This window comes from Salminus brasiliensis, chromosome 9 (genome assembly GCF_030463535.1).
Source record: "Salminus brasiliensis chromosome 9, fSalBra1.hap2, whole genome shotgun sequence".
Classification (NCBI taxonomy): domain Eukaryota; kingdom Metazoa; phylum Chordata; class Actinopteri; order Characiformes; family Bryconidae; genus Salminus; species Salminus brasiliensis.
This window is the reverse complement of record NC_132886.1, coordinates 34,578,917-34,598,339: the sequence shown is the minus strand read 5'-3', so window position 1 is coordinate 34,598,339 and position 19,423 is coordinate 34,578,917. Positions and strand designations below refer to the sequence as shown.

At 39.6% G+C, this 19,423-nt stretch overlaps 1 gene segment (V, D, J or C); it reads right to left on the bottom strand.

Moving 5' to 3' along the window:
* Positions 1 to 13,105: 13,105 nt before the first annotated feature.
* On the bottom strand, positions 13,106 to 19,114 carry LOC140562783 (T cell receptor alpha variable 26-2-like). The segment is given in 6 exon segments: positions 13,106 to 13,211; positions 15,663 to 15,688; positions 15,909 to 16,098; positions 16,577 to 16,610; positions 18,677 to 18,986; positions 19,078 to 19,114. Coding segments are annotated over 6 exon segments (636 nt in total).
* Positions 19,115 to 19,423: the final 309 nt, after the last annotated feature.

Sequence of the window (19,423 nt, the reverse complement as noted above, 5' to 3'; positions counted from 1 at the left end):
TCAGAGATGAGGACGACCGAATAGTGGAAGCAGGCAAAGCAGAAACAATTATAAAGATGTATCCAACTTCCAAAAGTAAGAAGAAAACAACATGTTTGCAAATCGAAGGTGCAGTGAAGACCAGGAGGACAAAAGTTGGAGATGATGTGGATCAGAGTGCTTGGGAAGAAGCCAGAGGAGGATATGATCCAGCAGTCAGACGAATCCTGGTGAGGGCAGAAAGGAGAGGAGGCAAGACTAGACGGTATGAGGACTCCACTGATGAGAGTTCTGATGAAAGTGAAAATGAAGACGACGACCAAGACAAGGGACCCACAAGTCTTTGTACTTCAAGAGGATTCTTCCCGACCACAGCCAGTTCAAGAATGGAAGAAGACATCGACAGGGCTATGAGAAGTGTAGAGAGGCGTATAGACCAATGCCTTTCTCATGTGGACACTGCTATGAGTTTAGAGAAGCAGAACAGACTGGAAAAACAACTGAAGGAGCTACAGATGCAGAAGAAGGAATTGAGGACGGAAGGCTCTCAGAAAGTGGACAAGGGATATGCATTGCGCCCAAGAAAAGGAACATCATGTGACAAGATGTGTCCAGTGATCATCCGAGGGCAGACATTGGAATACAAGCCTTGGCAGAATACAGACATGTCTGATGTTTTGGAAAAATTGCCAACTCTACAAGACGGAGCACATCCTTGGATCGCAAAGTTGGAAGAGATCATGGTGGGAACACAACCTGCTGTAGGAGATATTAAAAGACTTCTTGCTAATCTCCTGGGAGTGCCGGGCATGGAAAAATTCTGCAAAAAGCTGGATTCAATCGTTATGTGGGAACATTGTTGGCTCAGTTGTTTGGTGCTGCGCTTTTGTCGCTATGTGTAATGTTCTGTTGTTGCACACTGATATTGACTTTTGCTGAGGCAATGATTTTAAGATGGGTTGGAATTGTAATGCCAGGGGAACAAATTCAATTGCCATTATTACCTAGGACAGATTTAGAAGAAGATGAGGGATTAGTATTAGAAGGTGATTTGGTGGATAAATATCCATTCTGAGTATCTACTTGGATTATGACTTTAATTTAGTGAATCAAGTCTTTTATCATAAGTTATAACACCTATGTTATATTACCACAGATTATGCAAAAGGGGATTTAAGTATATGATAGTATGGCTGAAAAGGGTGGCTTGAAAGATGATTTTCTGAGTAGTAATAGTTTGACACGTATAATACTGTTGTTGTGAAATCTGCATTTGATGTTTTGAAGAAAAGATATTGGCTGTTGTTTCTATCTTTCCCTTCAGACTAGCGTGGGGAGTACCATTGTGGGGGACTGGTATTCAGAGATCCCAAGAGGCAGAAAAGGGGTCAGATGTTGATGGACATTACTAATCGAGAGATCTGAAGATCTTTTGAACAAGGACATTGTAAATTCATCTATCCCGACTCACCATCAAGGAACACTCACCATCAAGGAACACCGTTGTTGATGAACTCCAATGTGCCACATTTAAATTTGTCAATTATTACTGTCTGTACTCTAAATACACTACATGTACAAATAGTAGTTTTGATATGTATAATCTATTGATATTATTTTGTAAATGAGTTGTAAGATGATGTATTTTATTGTGAGTAAGCACAGCGTGACCCCAGGGGTTTTGATTTTTTCTCGATACTAGGGTCAGTAATGGTAGGCAGGGACAGGTGTATTGGAAGGTCCGATGGGTCGACCAGCCTGAAATTACACATTATTTTTGGCTTAATGGGGTTCCAAATGTATTTACTCACACTAGCAGATGTCCATATTCAATATATATATCAATGAGACATTCCTTCTTTTTACATTGGCCTGGAGTACAGCATGTGGTCGCCTGGGGCAGAGGGACCGTGAGAGAGTTTTTCCTGTCTTGGATGATTGAGGGATATTAAAAGTGAGATAGCTGCCTGGCAGGTTTTCGCTCTCACATTCTGGGACATAAGTGTTAAAAAAGGCGAACATAGAAGGAATAGGTCTTTAGAAGCACATGTAACCATGTGTGTGATGCTCTTTTATTTTATTGAGCCTCTGATTAGGCTCAAAGGGGGCAAATGTAGTATATTCATTGACTTTGCAGATGTAGAAAAGAAAGGGGGTCCCGTTTCTTGACCAAATATACACAAATTGAACAGAGATAAGATACTGTTTAGATTTGGACATCCCTTTGGGCAGACGTGTCAGTGAGTTAAACGCTGTCCAGAAGTGGCCATGGACCACTTAGGTAATGGGGGAGCTAATGGCTGTTCCCTATGGATGAAATGTAAACATTCCATATATGGCAACATTCCAACAGAATGTGGCGTGAAATAAGGTATAAAAACTCAAGGTATTCCTAAGTCGGGGAGAGAGAGACCGAAGGGCACCCAGAATTGGCAGACTCTCTCCACACTGTCTTTCGATTGCAATAAAATATATTATTGTTACAACTAAAGACGGTGGCTACAGACTCTCCTTTTTGAATAACAAGTCCATCTCCAGAAGAAGACGAACCGAGACGACAGTCTCTATTGTTGTTATTGTCACAAAGCAGCTTTACATAATTAGTAATTAGTAAAAGACATAATAAAAGAAATAATGTAAGAAGACCTGAAGGATCCAAGACCCTCAGTGAGCAAGCCAATGGCGACAGTGGCAAGGAAAAACTCCCTCAGAGCTGGAGGAAGAAACCTTGGGATGAACAAAGACTCACAAGGTAGACCGTTGACCTCTGGTCAGAACTATTTAAAAATTATTGATAAAAGTTACCAAACCATCTATACTGTTGAGCTGCTCTGGCCATAATCATAATATATTAATCATGGTGTAGTAACTTACTATAGTCATGGCAGTGATGGTCAGAGTAATCATAATTAATAGTGGTAATATTAATAGTGGCAGATAGTTAAGAATTCATTTAGGTTTTTACATGGTCATTAGACAGGTAGCAGTGGTAGTAGGGTGTGCTGCTGGTCTGGCATGGGTGGTGGTGAGGGCGGGGTCTTTGCTGGTAGGTGGCAGCTGGTCTGATGCAGGTAGAGGGGACCTCAGCGGGCAATCTTCCAACAGGTCGGGCTGGGTGACCATTTACTTGGAGAAGGTAAAGAGACAGAGTTAGTTATAAGAGGATTTATGGAGAGCAGAGAACGTTGAGCGGTATCGGAGTGTGTCTGACGACTCCGGCAGGTCTGACTATAACAGCCTAATTAAAAGGAGAGAGCCAGAAGGTAACACAGACATGAGAGCTCCCTGAAACGCTAACGTCCATCTGCTCCACCGTCCACAAACCTGAGTGATCGCGTGCAAGCAGTGAGATGACAGCTCCAGCATCTCAGTGTACTACAATTCCCTGTGTCTGCGAACCCCTGGACCTGAAACCTTTATCTAAGAGGAAACATTAATTACCAAAAGCTAAACTAAACAGTTTAAAACCGTTTTCAGCCTAGATTTAAAGATTGAAACTGTGTCTGAGTCCCAAACATTATCTGGAAGGTTATTCCAGAGTTGGAGGCTCTATCCCCTGCTGAGGAAATTTGGGAATGAGGAAGAAGCCAGCACCCTGAGATCTAAGTGTTCTTGATGGTTTGTAATATATAATAAAATCCCGCAGGTACTCAGGAGCGAGGCCATGTAGGGCTTTATATGTTAATAGAAGAATTTTGTATTCAATACGGAATTTAACTGGGAGCCAATTAAGAGCTGATAGAACTAGACTGATATGGTCAAATTTTCTAGTTTTAGTAAGAACCCTGGCTGCAGCATTTTGAACCAGCTAAAGTTTATTGAGGTTCCTGCTGGAACAACCTGAAGAAAGTGCCTTACAGTAATCTAGCCTTGAGGTAATAAAAGCGTGTACTAGCTTTTCTACATCCTGTAGAGATAGGGAGTTTCTTAGTTTGGCAATGTCCCTAAGCTGCATAAAAGCTGTCTTACTAATATTAGCTATATGTTGCTTAAATGATAGATCTGAATCTAATATGATGACAAGATTTTTAGCTGCTAGACCAGGAATAATAGAAGCATCAGCCAAGTCTAACATTAAATCTAATAATCTATTTCTAGTGCCTTTTGGACCTAAAAGGAGAACCTCAGTTTTGTCACTGTTAAGAAGAAGAAAGTTGTGTGACTTCAGAGTTTATTTCATTTACACAGTCCTCCATTTTCTGTAATCTAAATGTATCATCAGGTTTGGCTGATATATAGAGCTGTGTGTCCTCTGCATAACAGCTGATTATAATTGGGAGTATTTCTTTTAGTATTTTTGAGGGAACTGGGTCAAGTGTACAGGTTGTACAATTTGCTGAGGAAATATATATTTTTCTAGTTCTGGCTGTGGAAGGAGGTAGAAGGCTTCCAGCCTACAACTAAGTTATGTTCTAAAGCAGATGGCCATATTTGATTTAATAAGCAGGGTTGGATTTGTTGTCTAATATTTTCTATTTTATTATTAAAATAGTCCATAAAAACATGGTTAAAGATCTGGGGTTGAGTATCTGCCTGGCTTTTAGTAAGTTTAGAGATCTCACCAAAAAGTACTCTGGGATTGTTTTTGTTATTCTCGATCAGCAAGGCCAAAAACGTTGAGCGAGCTTTAATGAGTGCCTTTCTATATTGACTAAGGCTGTCCTTTCACGCAGAGTGGAACACCTCTAGTTTGGTCACCCACCATTTACGCTCTAGTTTCCGCGCTGTTTGTTTTAAGGTAAGAGTAAGAGTATGAGTATGATTGCTGTACCACGGGGCAAGCCTTTTTTGCCTTGTCATTTTACTTTTAAACGGTGCTATTTTGTCTAAGGTTGATCGAAGGGTATTTTCTAGACCGTTCGTAATTTAACGGAACTGACGGAATGTAAGCTAAGGTCGATAGGGGTGGGAGTTTTCAGTAAACTGTACAGCGGTCATTGGGGTTTTTGCACGCTTTAGACAGTGTCGGTGACAAAATAACATTTTGCCAAAGATAAAGCTCAAAGGAGATTAGATAATGGTCTGATAGCTTTGAGGTAGAATATTTAGATGATTAATGCTAACACCCAGGGTCAGGACCAAATCTACGGTATGATTATAGTAATGTGTGGGTCCAGTTACGTTTTGTGTGATGCCGACAAAATCCAAGATCGATACAAACACCTTTGTTAATGGATCGTCTGCTTTTTTTTTTTAAATGAATATTAAAGTCTCCTACTAGTAGTATAACCTTGTCACTGCACACTGCCAAGTCTGCAGCAAAATCACTAAATTCTTTTAAAAATTCAGAGTAGGGTCCTGGAGGCCTATAAATATTAATTAGTGTGAATGCATTTTTATTTGTCGCTGGATTTGATATATTAATGTAGATAATCTCAAAAGAAGTGAAGGTGTTAGTGTTTTTGAATAATATCTAGTTTATTCTGGTAGATTATGTATACTCCACCTTCTCTGCCTGATAATCTAGCACTATGTACATATTTATAACCTGCGGGGGTGGCTTCATTTAGTGCTATATATTGATCAGGTCTAATCCAGGTTTCAGTGAGGCAGAGAACATCTAGTTTCTGATCACATATAATTTCATTTACAATTACTGCTTTTGAGGTTAATGATCTAATATTAAGTAGACCGAGCTTTAGGCCTGATGTGGTGCTGTTATCGTTTGAATGCGAGAATTTAACACTGTTAGCTCTCCCTAAGGCATCCGGGGCTGCTACCAGTGACTCTTGCTCTCTATCCTTTAGTAAACCCATGATGCACCCTTCGTACTGGTCCACTTTTTCCACCAAAGAGCTAACTAGCTCACATTTAGTGCAAATACTATCATTATCACTAGTGGTGGAAAAGGGTTGAGACTAAACATGCCACACTTCACACACTCAGAAAGCCCAGCAACAACCAGAATAAAGCAGAAACTTACCGCTTGCAGTTGATTTGGGCACTAAAATAAACATTGTTGTAGGGGTAAACTGCTACTCCGCTTTTTGTTTTGTATTTTGATATACCTGTGGACTTAAAGCACAACGTACAAATCTACAAATCTACAAAGTACAACACAGTAGATGACTAAACAGATATAAAAAAAAGTGCTAGAAAGTGCATCCAGACAAGGTCCTGTCCTTCCAGGCAGACAGAAATACCTCTAATTTGGTCATCTGCCATTTTCACCATTTCTACTCCAGTTTCTAGTTTATAGTTCAGATTATTTACCTTAAACAGGACTCATAAATGGTGCCCTCTGTAAGTTTGGGCACTTCTGTTTATTTTTCCCCCATTCCTTGTAATAACAAAAGTCTAGACTTTATTTAAAGTACAGTGACTGCCACACTTGTTGGCACCTCTTCATTTAATATTACATGCAGCATGCCTTTGCAAAAACAGATGATAAATATACAGTATTCTTTTATTGTGTTTGGAGAAAAAGGTTATTTTTTGCATGGCTGACTTTGTGTCTGTGACATACTAACCTGTAGTAATTTTTTTAAAACAGTTAAAATTTGGTCTCATCTGATTATAAACCACAATAACTCCCACTTAAATGTCTGGAAAACTAGGCGTTTGTTGGTCCTTGAGAATAGAGGTTTTCTTCTGGCAAGCCCCTAATCTAGCTTGAGGCTATTTAGGTAGCATCTGAGTTTGGAGATATTAGAGATATTCTAACTTCATAACTAAAGTCTGAAATCTTACCTATTTTTTATTGCCTATTTATATATAATCATCTCCACAAAGTAAAACTCATTTCCAACAGGTTTTATTAGTTTAATTAGTTAGGTAGTTATTACACTTACCAAATATTAGCACAGCCAGAAAGCACAGCGACATCATGGTGAGTTTAAATAATGAGGAAGATTTGGGTGCTACTTTTTAGTGTGTAGAACTCATTTCCTACATTTGCCAATGTGTCAGTTATAAGGACATAGGATTTCAGTTAATTGTTTTATGTCACAGTTAGGAAATGTTTCATGAAAGTTAGCCTCATTTTTCATTGTTAGCATGGCGTGTACAATGCTCTACTCATTACAGTTAAATGTGAATATACAGTGAGTCCAAGAAGTATTTGATCCCTTGCTGATTTTCTTTGTTTGCCCACTAATAAAGACACTATCCTTCTGCACTTTTAATGGTAGATATATTCTAACATGGAGAGACAGAATATCAAGACAAAAATCCAGAATATAATTTTAAAGAATATATTTTAATTAATTTGTATTTCAATGAGGAAAATAAGTATTTGATCCCTCTTGCCAAACACACTCAATACTTAGTGGCAAAGCCTTTGTTTGCAAGCACAGCGGTGAGACGTTTGTTGTAGTTAACCACAAGTTTAGCACACACACCAGGGGGAATTTTGGCCCACTCTTCTTTGCAGATCCTCTCTAAATCATGAAGGTTGGTGGGCTGTCGCTTGGCAACTCTGACCTTCAGCTCCCTCCATAGATTTTCGATCGGATTGAGGTCTGGCGACTGGCTGGGCCACTCCATGACCTTAATGTGATTTTTCTTGAGCCAATCCTTTGTTGCCTTTGCTGTATGTTTAGGGTCGTTATCATGTTGGAAGACCCAACCACGGCCCATTTTCAGATCCCTGGCAGAGGGGAGGAGGTTGTCCCTCAGGATTGTGCGGTACATGGCTCCATCCATCTTCCCAGTGATGCGGTGAAGTAGCCCTGTACCCTTGGCAGAGAAACACCCCCAAAACATTATGCTTCCACCTCCATGCTTGACGGTGGGCACAGTGTTCTTGGGGTCATAGGCAGCATTTTTCTTCCTCCACACATGGCGGGTGGAGTTGAGGCCAAAAAGTTCAATTTTGGTCTCGTCTGACCACAAAACCTTCTCCCAATAACTTGGTTCATCTTTCAAATGATCATTGGCATACTTGAGGCGCGCCTCCACATGTGCTCTCTTCAGCAGGGGTACCTTTCGGGCACTGCAGGATGTGAATCCATTGTTGCGCAAAGTGTTGCCAATTGTTTCCTTGCAAACTGTGGTCCCAGCTGCCTTCAGGTCATTTGCTAACTCCTGCCGAGTGGTTGCAGGACGATTTCTGACTGTTCTCAGCATCATTGCCACCCCACGAGGCGAAATCTTCTTTGGAGCACCGGGCCGAGGTCTGTTGATTGTCATGTTATACTCTTTAAACTTTCTGATAATTGCACCAATAGTTGTTACTTTCACATCCAACACCTTACTAATCTTTTTGTAGCCCATTCCAGCTTTGTGAAGGTCAACAATTCTGACTCTGAGGTCCTGTGACAGCTCTTTGGTTTTACCCATGTTGGAGACTTGAAATCTGTGTGATCTGTCTGATTCTGTGGACAGGTGTTTTTCACACAAGTGATTAGTGAGAACAGGTGGCTTCAGGTCAGGTAACAAGTTGATTGGGAGTGTCTAACTGGTCTGTAAAAGCCAGAACTGCTAATGAATACTAAGGGATCAAATACTTATTTCACTCCATGAAATACAAATCAATTAATATATATTCCTTAGATTTATTTTCTGGATTTTCTTTTTAATATTCTGTCTCTCCATGTAAGAATACATCTACCATTAAAAGTATAGAATGATCATGTCTTTATTAGTGGGCCAACGAAGAAAATCAGCAAGGGATCAAATACTTCTTGGACTCACTGTATATTGTATGTGATGTAATCTGTCAACGTTCAAGATGAGATTGAAGGTTATATTGATATTATTTTAATATGTCTATTCCAGCACAAATCCTTTCATTTCTGTTTGTTCAAGTTTATTTATTCTCTTAATATTGGAAAACAGGCCTTTTACTAATAGACTCACTGCATGGAAACTTTGGTGTGGTATCATTCTTCTTCTATCCAGAAAATCCTGGTTAGACCTACCCTCCTTTGGCAGTTTACTATCAGTACACCTGTGTGTGTTAAATAATACATTTTCAGTGTATTGAACAGATAGGGTCTGCAATTCATCCCCTGTAAGTGCCAGCAGCATACTATATATTGTCTGGCTTGTCAAGATAAGTTTGAATTCCAGTAGCTGTGTCCATGCAAGGTTTTAGATTATGTTAAATAGATGAAATGTGGTCCTGTTTCTAACTGCTAAGCTTGTGGGTCTTTTGATTTGATAAGGCTGGTTCAACACAAGTGTGTAGCCTACTGTATTCTACTGCTTTTGTCTAAATAAACAGTGGTCTACTTCACACTGGACTTCAGACACCTTGGACCATGTACCTCTTAACTCTTCCTCCAGACTCTATGATTCCAAATTAAATGCAATCTTTTAGCTGAATAGGGCTTTGGATCACTGAGCAACAGTGCAGTTCTTTTTTTCCATAGCCCAGGTCGCTCCAGGCATTATCATTGGTTCAGAAGTGGCTTAATATTAAGAATGTCGCAGTTGTAGCCCCTTTCCTGGAGATATGTGTATGTAGTGGCTCTTGATGCACTGACATCAGCCTCAGTCCAAGTTAACAATCCTTTTAAGGCTGTGGGTATTCCTGTTGCTTTTGTGTCAGTTGGTATACAATTGCTAGATTTATCATCTTTGTTTTTTAATATTTTATAACTAAAAAAAAAAGTAGAAATTCCAACCCACGCAGTCTGTTTTTTGTACAGTGTAGCTGGGTTTCCTGTCACTGTGGGCTGCAGGGCACAGTAGTAGAGTGCAGAGTCTGATACTGCAGCAGAGGAGATCAACAAATCCACTCTTTTTTCATCTTCATTCACTGTAGTACTGAATTGTGGAAAAGGAGGGTTTGCTTTGCTTACATCATGTGTGCTTGTAAAGATCATTAGCAAATATTCTGGTCTGGATCCAGGATACTGACGATACAACTGAAGATTTTGCACATTTTTACTGTCATACTTGTAGGAGAGAATAACTGTCTCTTCTGTAAGAGCGTGAACCTTTTTGCTCACTGGTGCTATTAACTGTGCAGAACAGTTTCCTGTGGAAAAATAAATAGGAATAAAAAGAAAGTTACATCAGCTTCAGTAGACAAGGTGAACTGCCACTCAACTGATCACTGACACACTCAGACACATCAACACAAATCCAAAACCGGAAAAGCTTGACTTTTAAAGCAGTAATAAATTTCACACATAAAGATCTAGTTAACTAATCTTACCAAGTATTATCATAAACACCGCCAGAGAGCACAGAAACATCATGGTGACTCCAGTTCAGATAATATGGAGAAGTTTAGATGCTAGTTTTCAAGCATGTAAAGACTCCTCCTAGTTTTGTCTAGTGTGTCATAAGGACAGAGGAATGAGTAGAGTTGCACCGATACCAACACTGTATTGGAATCAGCAACAATACTGGCACCTACACACAGTATCAGTATCAGCAATAGAAAGCAGTAAGGCTAAACTAAGGCTACATCGTGAGCCTTACTTGTTTCTAAACTAAGTGAATTTCTTTCACTGCTCTGAATTGTGAATTGTACACACCAATTAAAAATCTCTTTGGTCAAGCTAAGCAAGATTATGCTTCCCTACTTGTATGTGTTTCTGCATTGTAAAAATTAATATCTTTTCATAGCTCTGAAACTTTTCAAATATGCAGCTATTCAACCAGTAAAGGCTGTCCTTTCAAGCTCATTATATCTTATTTGGGATAATATACAAAGTACAACAGTTACTCCATATCGGAAGATAATTTAAAATCTGATATTGGTATCTGTATCGGAAAGTTGTTGGCCTATCGGTGCATCCTTACCTCAGAGTAACATAGTTCTTTAATTTCACTTTGAAGAAAAGTATTAAATTCATTTTAATGATAGCGAGTCTCACTCTGTGCCCCTGTTTCTTTGTTATTATAGTGTGTATGAGGTTCTACTCATGGAAGTTATATAGTGATATGAACTATGAATGTTCAGGATGGGATTAAACATTATTTTGTTAATATTTTAAATATGTCTGTTCCAGCAAAGATCCATGCATTTCTTTATGTATGTGTTTGTTTTTGTCTGAAATGGAAAGCAGGCTTTCTGCTTATATATTGACTCACTGCATGGGGACCTTGGTGTAGTATATTAAAAGATCTGACTTGACTGAAATGCATAATCTGATTCTATTCAGATAGTCCTGATTAACCCTGCTCTCTTTTGGCAGTTTACTATAATTACACTCCTGTGAGTTAAATGAACACTGGAAATGTATTACTTTCCTTATTATAATCTTATAAGTTAAATGAAGATTTATCACATGTTTTAAGCAGGCATAGACAGTCAAACAAACAAACACATTTTTTAAACTCTGTATTAGTTTTAGGTGAAACAATGCAAACAGGATGTATGAAAAAGATTTTCTATTCTCTGTCTTTCCATTGCAAAAAAAATAACATTACTAACAATTTTACCTATTAAGACGTCATATAAATGTCATATGAGATCATGTGCACTGAAAATGAATAGTATTCTGTATTAGTATTGTTTAACGTGTATGTGTGACTTACCAATGCTGAAAAGAAGCATTAAAACAGAGAATTGGAGCCGCATGGTTGTTGTGAGTGTAAGTTCAGACCTCCAGCATTAGACATTAATTTCAGTTTTGTCTCTTTGTTGGTGAGACTACTGTATTCTACCACTCTTCACCCACTTTTCAACTCCATTCACTTCTACTTCACAAGCATTTTCAACTCATCTTAATATTGATCTGGTAATGCAGTGAGCTGATAAATCTGGATCTCTATAAGTGAAAACTAGTGGAGTGAATAAAACTGATAATCTTGTTACAGCAGCATCTGAATATACATATAGGCAGCAAGTAAACAGTTATTGGAGTTGATGTGTTAGAAGAAGGAAATTTGGACATGCATTAGAATCTAAGACATTTTGAGTCAAAATTTTGATTGGGTCAAAGCATTTCCAAAATGTCAAGTCTCCTGGGGTGTTACTGGTATGCCGTGATCAGTTTCTGCCAATGCTTTGCAATATGTGTCTATTTAAGTCTTATCCAGGACCAGGCACAATTTGGTTTGTAAGTATTTCGTGCCGAACCGTGGTCATGTGGAAAACCACCGGAATGGCTACCATTCCCTGCTGTAAAATTTATTTGAATAGCACAACTGGTGTTATCACAAATCAGCTTTGTAAAAAGACAAGAAATAAAACAACATAAGAAGACAAGAAGACCTAAGACCCCCAGTGAGAAAGCCAAAAGCAAGGACACAGTGGCAAGGAAACCTTGGGTGGAACCAAGACTCACAAGCGGGACCCATTCTTCTCTGGTCAGAACTGTTTATAAATTATTGATAAGTCACCAAACCATCAAGATTGCTCAGGTGTGCAACATAATCTTAATATATCTTTTATAATCATGGTGTAGTATAACAGTATAATAAAAGTAGTGATGGTAAGAGTATTGAGAGTAATAATAGTTAATAGTGTCAATATTATTAGTGGCAGAGTCCATGTAGATTTTAACATTACGTCATTAGACAGGTACCAGGTGTGCCGCTGCTTTGGTGCAGGTAGAGGGGACCCAAGTGGCCATTCTTCTAACAGGTCAGGCTGGATGAGCGGCAGCCATTTATTTGGAGAAGGTAAAGAGACAGAGTTAGTTCTCAATGGATTATGATGGACAGAGTATCAGTGCAGTATAGAAAGCAGAGAATGTTGAGCAGTATCAGAGTGTGGCTGACGATTCTGGTTAATAGTTAATTGAGTTCATTATTCAAGGCCTTCCCACTAACCAGATCTGAGTCCAAAATAACACTTTTGGGAAGCGGTAGAATGGGATATTCACAATACCAGTGCCGCTGAAATTCCTGTAAGAATTGCGTGACACAATCACACCAACACAGACCACAATCTCTTGTAAAATGTATGCCACAAATAAGTTAATCTGTTTTGAGAGCACACTGGGATTCTTCCTCATAGAACCACCTCTAAAGACTCTATAGATAATGTGTGTGTGAACTTAAAACACACTGTGCATTGTGTCAGTGTTTAGTAAAAATGCAAAAATTTAAAAATGTAAAGAAACACAAAGACACAAATTATGAGCAAATGGAATAAAGTGACATATGTACACAATTGATTCTGTAGTGAACACTAGAATTCATGTCTCAATGTGATTGATTATAAACTGCCCTGAATAGGAGACATTCTTTGACATTTAATTACTTTTTATTGACATGTAGGGTTTATTGCATTATTGCTTTACAAGACTGTCCATACAAGTTAATATAATATACAGACATACTTTTTGTCATTTTATTTCTTTTTTTTTTTTAAAAAGGAACATCTCCTAACGAGAAATCTCAATACAAAAACATAAAGCATGATCAATGTGTTTTTGTACAGTGTAGCTGAGTTTCCTGACACTGTGGGCCTCAGGGCACAGTAGTAGAGTGCAGAGTCTGATACTGCTGCAGAGGAGATTTCCAGATCCACTCTTTGTTCAATTAGATTCACCGTAGTATTGAATCGAAGAAAAGAAGAGTCTGCTTTGCTTACATCACGTGTGGTTGGAACTATCAAAAGGAAATACTTCGGTCTAGATCCAGGATACTGACGATACCACAGCAGATTTTGTGCATCTTTATCCTTATACTTGTAGGAAAGAATAACTGTCTCATCTTTAAGAGCATAAACCTGTGTTTTGTTCACTGGTGTTACTGACTGTGCAGAACAGTTCCCTGTGGAGAAATAAACAAGAATCACAAGACATTCACATCAGCTTTGTAGGATAAAACTGTGACTCAACATAATTCATTACTTACAAATTCAGATGCATCAACAGAAAGCCAAAAACCAAAAAATAAATTTAAAACACAGAAATACATTTCACCCAAAAAAGATGTAGTGAATTACATTTACCAAGTATTAGCATAAACACAGCCAGAGAGCACAGAAACATCATGGTGACTCCAGTTCTGATAATGAGGAGGGATTTGGGTGCTACTTTTCATGCATGTAAAGACTCCTCCTACACTTGTCAGTGAACCATTATAAGATCAGAGGAATGGGTTTTAATGAATTGTGAGCCTCACTTTCAGAGGCCCATGCATTTCTTTTGGTTCAATTTTGTTTATTTTCTGAATATTAGAAACACTTTTTGTTTTATATAGATTTACTACATGGGGTGTTCAGCCTGGTCCATTAAATATATGTTACAAAAATGTTTTGAATATGTCAGTATGTGCTGAAATTATTTACCAGAGAAACATAACCCACAGACTGTCTTAAAAATGGCCGAAATTAACCTGCAGATTTTCTTGTGGTTGTTTAAAATAGGTTCTCACGTTAACTTTTTATTGTAAATTCATAACACCACTATCCAGAAAATCCAGTATAAACCTGCCCCCTAATGGTAGATTTCAGTTGTTACACCTCTGTGTATTATCTCAGGACAAAGTTGTCTACTTTCAAGTAAGTTAAATGGAGAGCACAGAGCAGAGTTATCACTTCTTTCAGGCTGGCTACAGACAAACAGATTAAACTGATGTTTGAGGTAAAAAAAAGCCTCTCTGATGGCTGATAGAGATAAAATGTAATGAATCGATTTTAGTGAAATAAAAAAAGCAATAAACAGCTTTAATCTTTTTATTGAGTAAAATAACATACAAATAACTTGAGACCTACCAGGTACAAACTGCAATCACAATCAGGACAGTGAACCTTTTAGAATGTTTGTCTGTACACCACCTCAGTGGATTTGAAATTAAGTAGTCAAGCTGATTGAAGTATAGACCTTTAGCTTTAACTGAAGGGTTCAACAAAATATTGCATTACCCATTTAGAAATTACAGTCATTATTACATAATCATATTGTTTTCACGGGCCTTAAACGTAATTACACTGTTGACTGATGAGCAGTTTTAAAAAGTTAAGTAAAAAACACATGCAGGGATGTGTGCATATCATTGTCGAAGTCTATAATGTAGAGACATCTTGATAAATTTAAATATATAATTTTTGCTTCAATATGCAAATCACTAATCACTAACCAATCTTAACCCAAAATAACATAACAAAACTGAGGGCAGAAAGGCCCATAAACATAACATAAACATTAAGGCAGCTGCAGTGATGTCACGCCCGCGCCGCCGCGCCCGCCCCAGAGGCGGTCCCGGGCCGTGGCTCACAGGAAAGAATGAACTATTTGTTAATGTACCATGTCATGTTTATTCATGGAAGGACTTTTATGTTGAAATGGACTTTCGGGTTGACGCCCCTCGTCGCCATTTTGGTTTCTGGTTTTGTTTGTCAGGTGACTATTCTTTGTTTGGTTAATGTGTTACACCTGTGGGCTGGTGTATTTAAGTAGGGCTAGTGCCAGCTGCTGGTTGCCGAGGATTACCCTTAGTGCACCACATGCACCCAGGTTATTCAGTTAGCGGTAGAGACACCGGTCTGGTCTGTAGAGTGCATCCTTGTACAAGAGGACTCTCTCTCTACCTAGCTAGCTTAGCAGGGGAAGCTAACTAGCTAGGCTGCTTTTGCCTCAGGGTCCATTAGGGAGCTAATGTAGGTCTGTGGCGATCTTTCGCCAGACTTCTTCGGTTCAGCAAGCTGGGGTCCTGGAGTGAAGTGGGCGCCCGGGGCCTCACACAGGAAGAACGCAGTAGACGGAGCCGAGAGGGACTCGTTTCCCGGTCGATCACGTTGCTGGTCAGGGTTTCCTACCAGAGCCAGTCTCTTGTCGTTTCAGCACTGATCGACTGTGGAGCGGAGGGCATCTTCTGCGGATCCCGACCGTGCCGCTCCCGAAGAGGCCCATCACTCACCGTACTGAGGGATTTTGTCTCGCCGTGAGCTTCCTCCACCAGGAAGTGGCGTCCCTGCTGGTTCTACCTGTCTCCGAGCATGAGATGATACTAGGTCTGCCCTGGTTGAGCCAGCATAACCCTCATATCTCCTGGCCTGAACGGGAGATTGTATCCTGGTCCCCTTATTGTCGTGACCAGTGCCTTACCCTAGCTCCCCTTAGGGTCATGTCTACCTCTGTAGAGAGCCCCGAGCCCGAAAACACCCTCGACACATTCGTGGTCGAGGTGGATGCCTCCAACACCGGGGTGGGGGCGGTTCTCTCCCAACATCACGGGGAGAACGATAGACTCCATCCGGTGGCTTTCTACTAAAAGAAGCTCACGGGGGCCGAATGGAATTACGGGGTAGGGGATAGGGAGCTCCTAGCAGTCAAAATGGCGCTCGGAGAGTGGCGTCATTGGTTAGAGGTTGCTGCCTACCCATTCCTGGTATTAACGGATCACAAGAATTTTTGAGAAATGCTAAGTGTCTGAACCCTCGGCAAGCTAGGTGGTCCCTGTTCTTCGCCAGGTTTAGATTTACGATCTCGTATCGTCCGGGCTGCCGCAACACCAAAGCGGACGCTCTCTCTCGTATTCACCAGTCTGTGGATGAGGGACAGCACCCATCCTGCCATCGGGTGTCACCGTCGCGGCAATTCAGTGGGACCTGGATACAGAGATAGACGAGGCCCTCAAACGCACCACCGTGCCCCCATCATGCCCTGTGGACAAGGGGATGAGGGCAGATGTACATCGGGTAGTGGCATCATGCGGTGAGTGTGCTCAATGTAAGACCCCGAAGACGCTCCCGTCGGGGAAGCTCATGCCGCTACCCGTTCCTGAACGTCCGTGGTCTCACCTGGCTGTCGACTTCATTACTGATCTGCCCAAGTCTGAGGGGCACATGGTGGTGATGACGGTAGTGGACCGTTTCTCAAGAGGGGTTAGGTTCATACCATTCTCTGCCCTCAGCAATGCAGACCGCTCAAGCCCTGGTAGACACATAGTATCTGACCGGGGGGCCCAGTTTACGTAAGGTATGGGGTGCCTTCTGTGAACACCTGGGGGTGAGTGTAAGCCTGTCCTCGGGTTATCACCCTCAGTCTAACGGCCAGTGCGAGCGCACTAACCAGGAGTTTTTGGTCTGGATATAGATTTTCTGGATAGCACAGCAATGTCCTTGCAATAACTTCGATGACTTTAAGAATTTGGGCCAGTGTGTGGTGCACAGCAGATTGTTCCAAAATAGAGAAGAATCATTTAGCCATGCTAAGAAAATGTGTAAGCATCTTATAAGTATCTAGTCAATCCTTCACTATAATCCTTCAAAATAAAGGTTTGGGTAGAAAAAGAAACTTTCATTTGATCAAGCTAATATGATATTAACTGAGGAGTTATTTCAAAGCAAAACACTTAGTGTAGAGCATAGAGATGTAGAACGTTTTAAATACCTGCCTTTTGCACAGTATACTGCATTTTATGTATTTCATATTTCATAGTTGAGAATTAGTAATCAAATTAAGGGTCCCAGAAAAAAAAAGTTTTTTTCTTAGCTCATTTTATCAATGAGCAGTGACAACATACTGTAGGTAATGTATAGCTTGGGCCGCTTAATTAAGTAAAAAAAGGCAAACAGCTCCTGAGAAAAGCAAGGGTCAATCTCAAACACTTTTTGTACAGTGTGGCTGGGTTTCCTGTCACTCTGGGCTGCAGGATACATTGTGCAGAGTCTGATACTGTAGCAGAAGAGATTTCCAGATCCACTTCCATTTTGCTTTTTGTGAAGACCCATGAACAGTCTTGGGTGAGGTGGTTGAGTTTTAGTGATATATTCACTGGCTTCATTAATCAGCCTCAGAAACTCTGGTGTTGATTCAGTTGATTTGCTGATACCCGTGGAAAATGTTAACATGTCCATGATAAGTGCAGGACAGTGAGATGTTGCTGCCTTCATTCAAAAACATACGGGTTTTGTTCGATATGATGTCAGCAGTTTCTCCTATGAATATATCACAACAATACTGTAAAGTCTGAAGTCTACAGAAAGGGATGTATTTAAAATACACAGATTCTTAGAAAATAGTTTTTTGGAAACTATTGGGAACTACTGACAGTAATAGCACTGAAACATTTAAGCAACTATTAAATCAAGGTGTAATCTTACAGTTGCTTGCTATCTGGTAAATCAGAAAAGCTTAATGAGCAATTTAATTTCAGACATGTTTACCAAGGCTAGCGGGCTGACAAGAGTTTAGCTTACCAAGGCTAGCTACCTATATTTTTTTTGCCTCAACTGGTTTCTGTAACCAATAATTAATACTTAATTAATAATTAATACTAATTATTCATTATTAACATCAAATCAAATTAAATAAATTGTATTTTCCCACAAGATAGTGGTGAGTGTCAGGTTTCTAGAAATCATCTGGACATATGCTGTACATGTGATGAAAACCTCTTTAGTGTGTAATGTGCCTGGAATTAAGAAGCAGCTTTATAGTTGTTGTCATATCGAATTATTTTAGCTAAGATTATGCGTCAGAATAATCATACATGTAGGTTTTTCACCTTTTTCACCTTATTTTTCCATTATATTTCCATTAATTTCCATTATTTCCCATGGTAAAATTCCCAACTTTGAAAATGCAGGTGAGGTACCTGTAGATCCCACAAATATCAGATTATGTTAAGACAGAAGTATGTCTAAGATTGAGAGATTTTCATTTATGTTGAATTGCATAACTATTACTCACTTGTTCTCTTGCAGAGATGTGAGCTCTCACATCATTGTCAAGAGAGTCAGGGACATCCCCCACAACTGTTATATTAAGCCATCAAGTATACAATAATTCTACTATGTAGCCTATAAGAACAAAAATGTAAAATCTGAGAAACAACTGAACCTGGGTAAGGCTGTGTTTCATAGTTTTTGTAAAGCTTCTCTGAAACTTTGTATCACTGGGCTCCAACTCTAAGAGCACAGTAGTAGAGAGCGGTATCTGCCAGTCTTACGTCTCTAACAGTGAGCTCAGTGGATGATTGGGTTGCAGCTGACTCAAATCTATGGTCTGCAGTGTTGCTATTACCTGCATATGATCGAGCACCTCTCTGCAGTAAATACTGTAGAGCTCTGTTAGGATACTGTCTGTACCAGTAGAGCCAAACTGACTGACTGCTTGAGTCATAAGAGCATTTAAGTGTAACAGATTCTCCCTGTTTCCTTCCATTAGTCTCCTGATCTGGTACAATTTGATCAGCAGCGAACACACCTATAAGAAAAAAATCATTGTAGAATTTAAATATTTGAAAAATTGTAAATGCAATTTTCCGAATTTTTAAGCCCATCTTCATAGTGAGTACCTGATGCCATAATGAGGATGAGGAGGATTCTCTTCATTGTGAATATGATCAGATAGAATCAGTGGTGTGTTTAATCTCCGTGCTCTAATGCTGATCTGTGTGTTGGTGTGAATCTCTCTGAGGTGAGAGCAGTTATGAGAAACTACAACAGGAAACTCCTGCTCTGAGTAGCTACTCCACTGTGCTTTTTTGTCTTTGTGGAAGATCAAAGCATAAATTAAAGATACACAAGCACCTTAAACACCATATTAATAAAAAATCAAATGAATAAATTAAACAATATTATTTATTGTGTGTTCTTTTTTAAATAGGATTGTATCATATTTTTTCTTGCGTACACATTTGT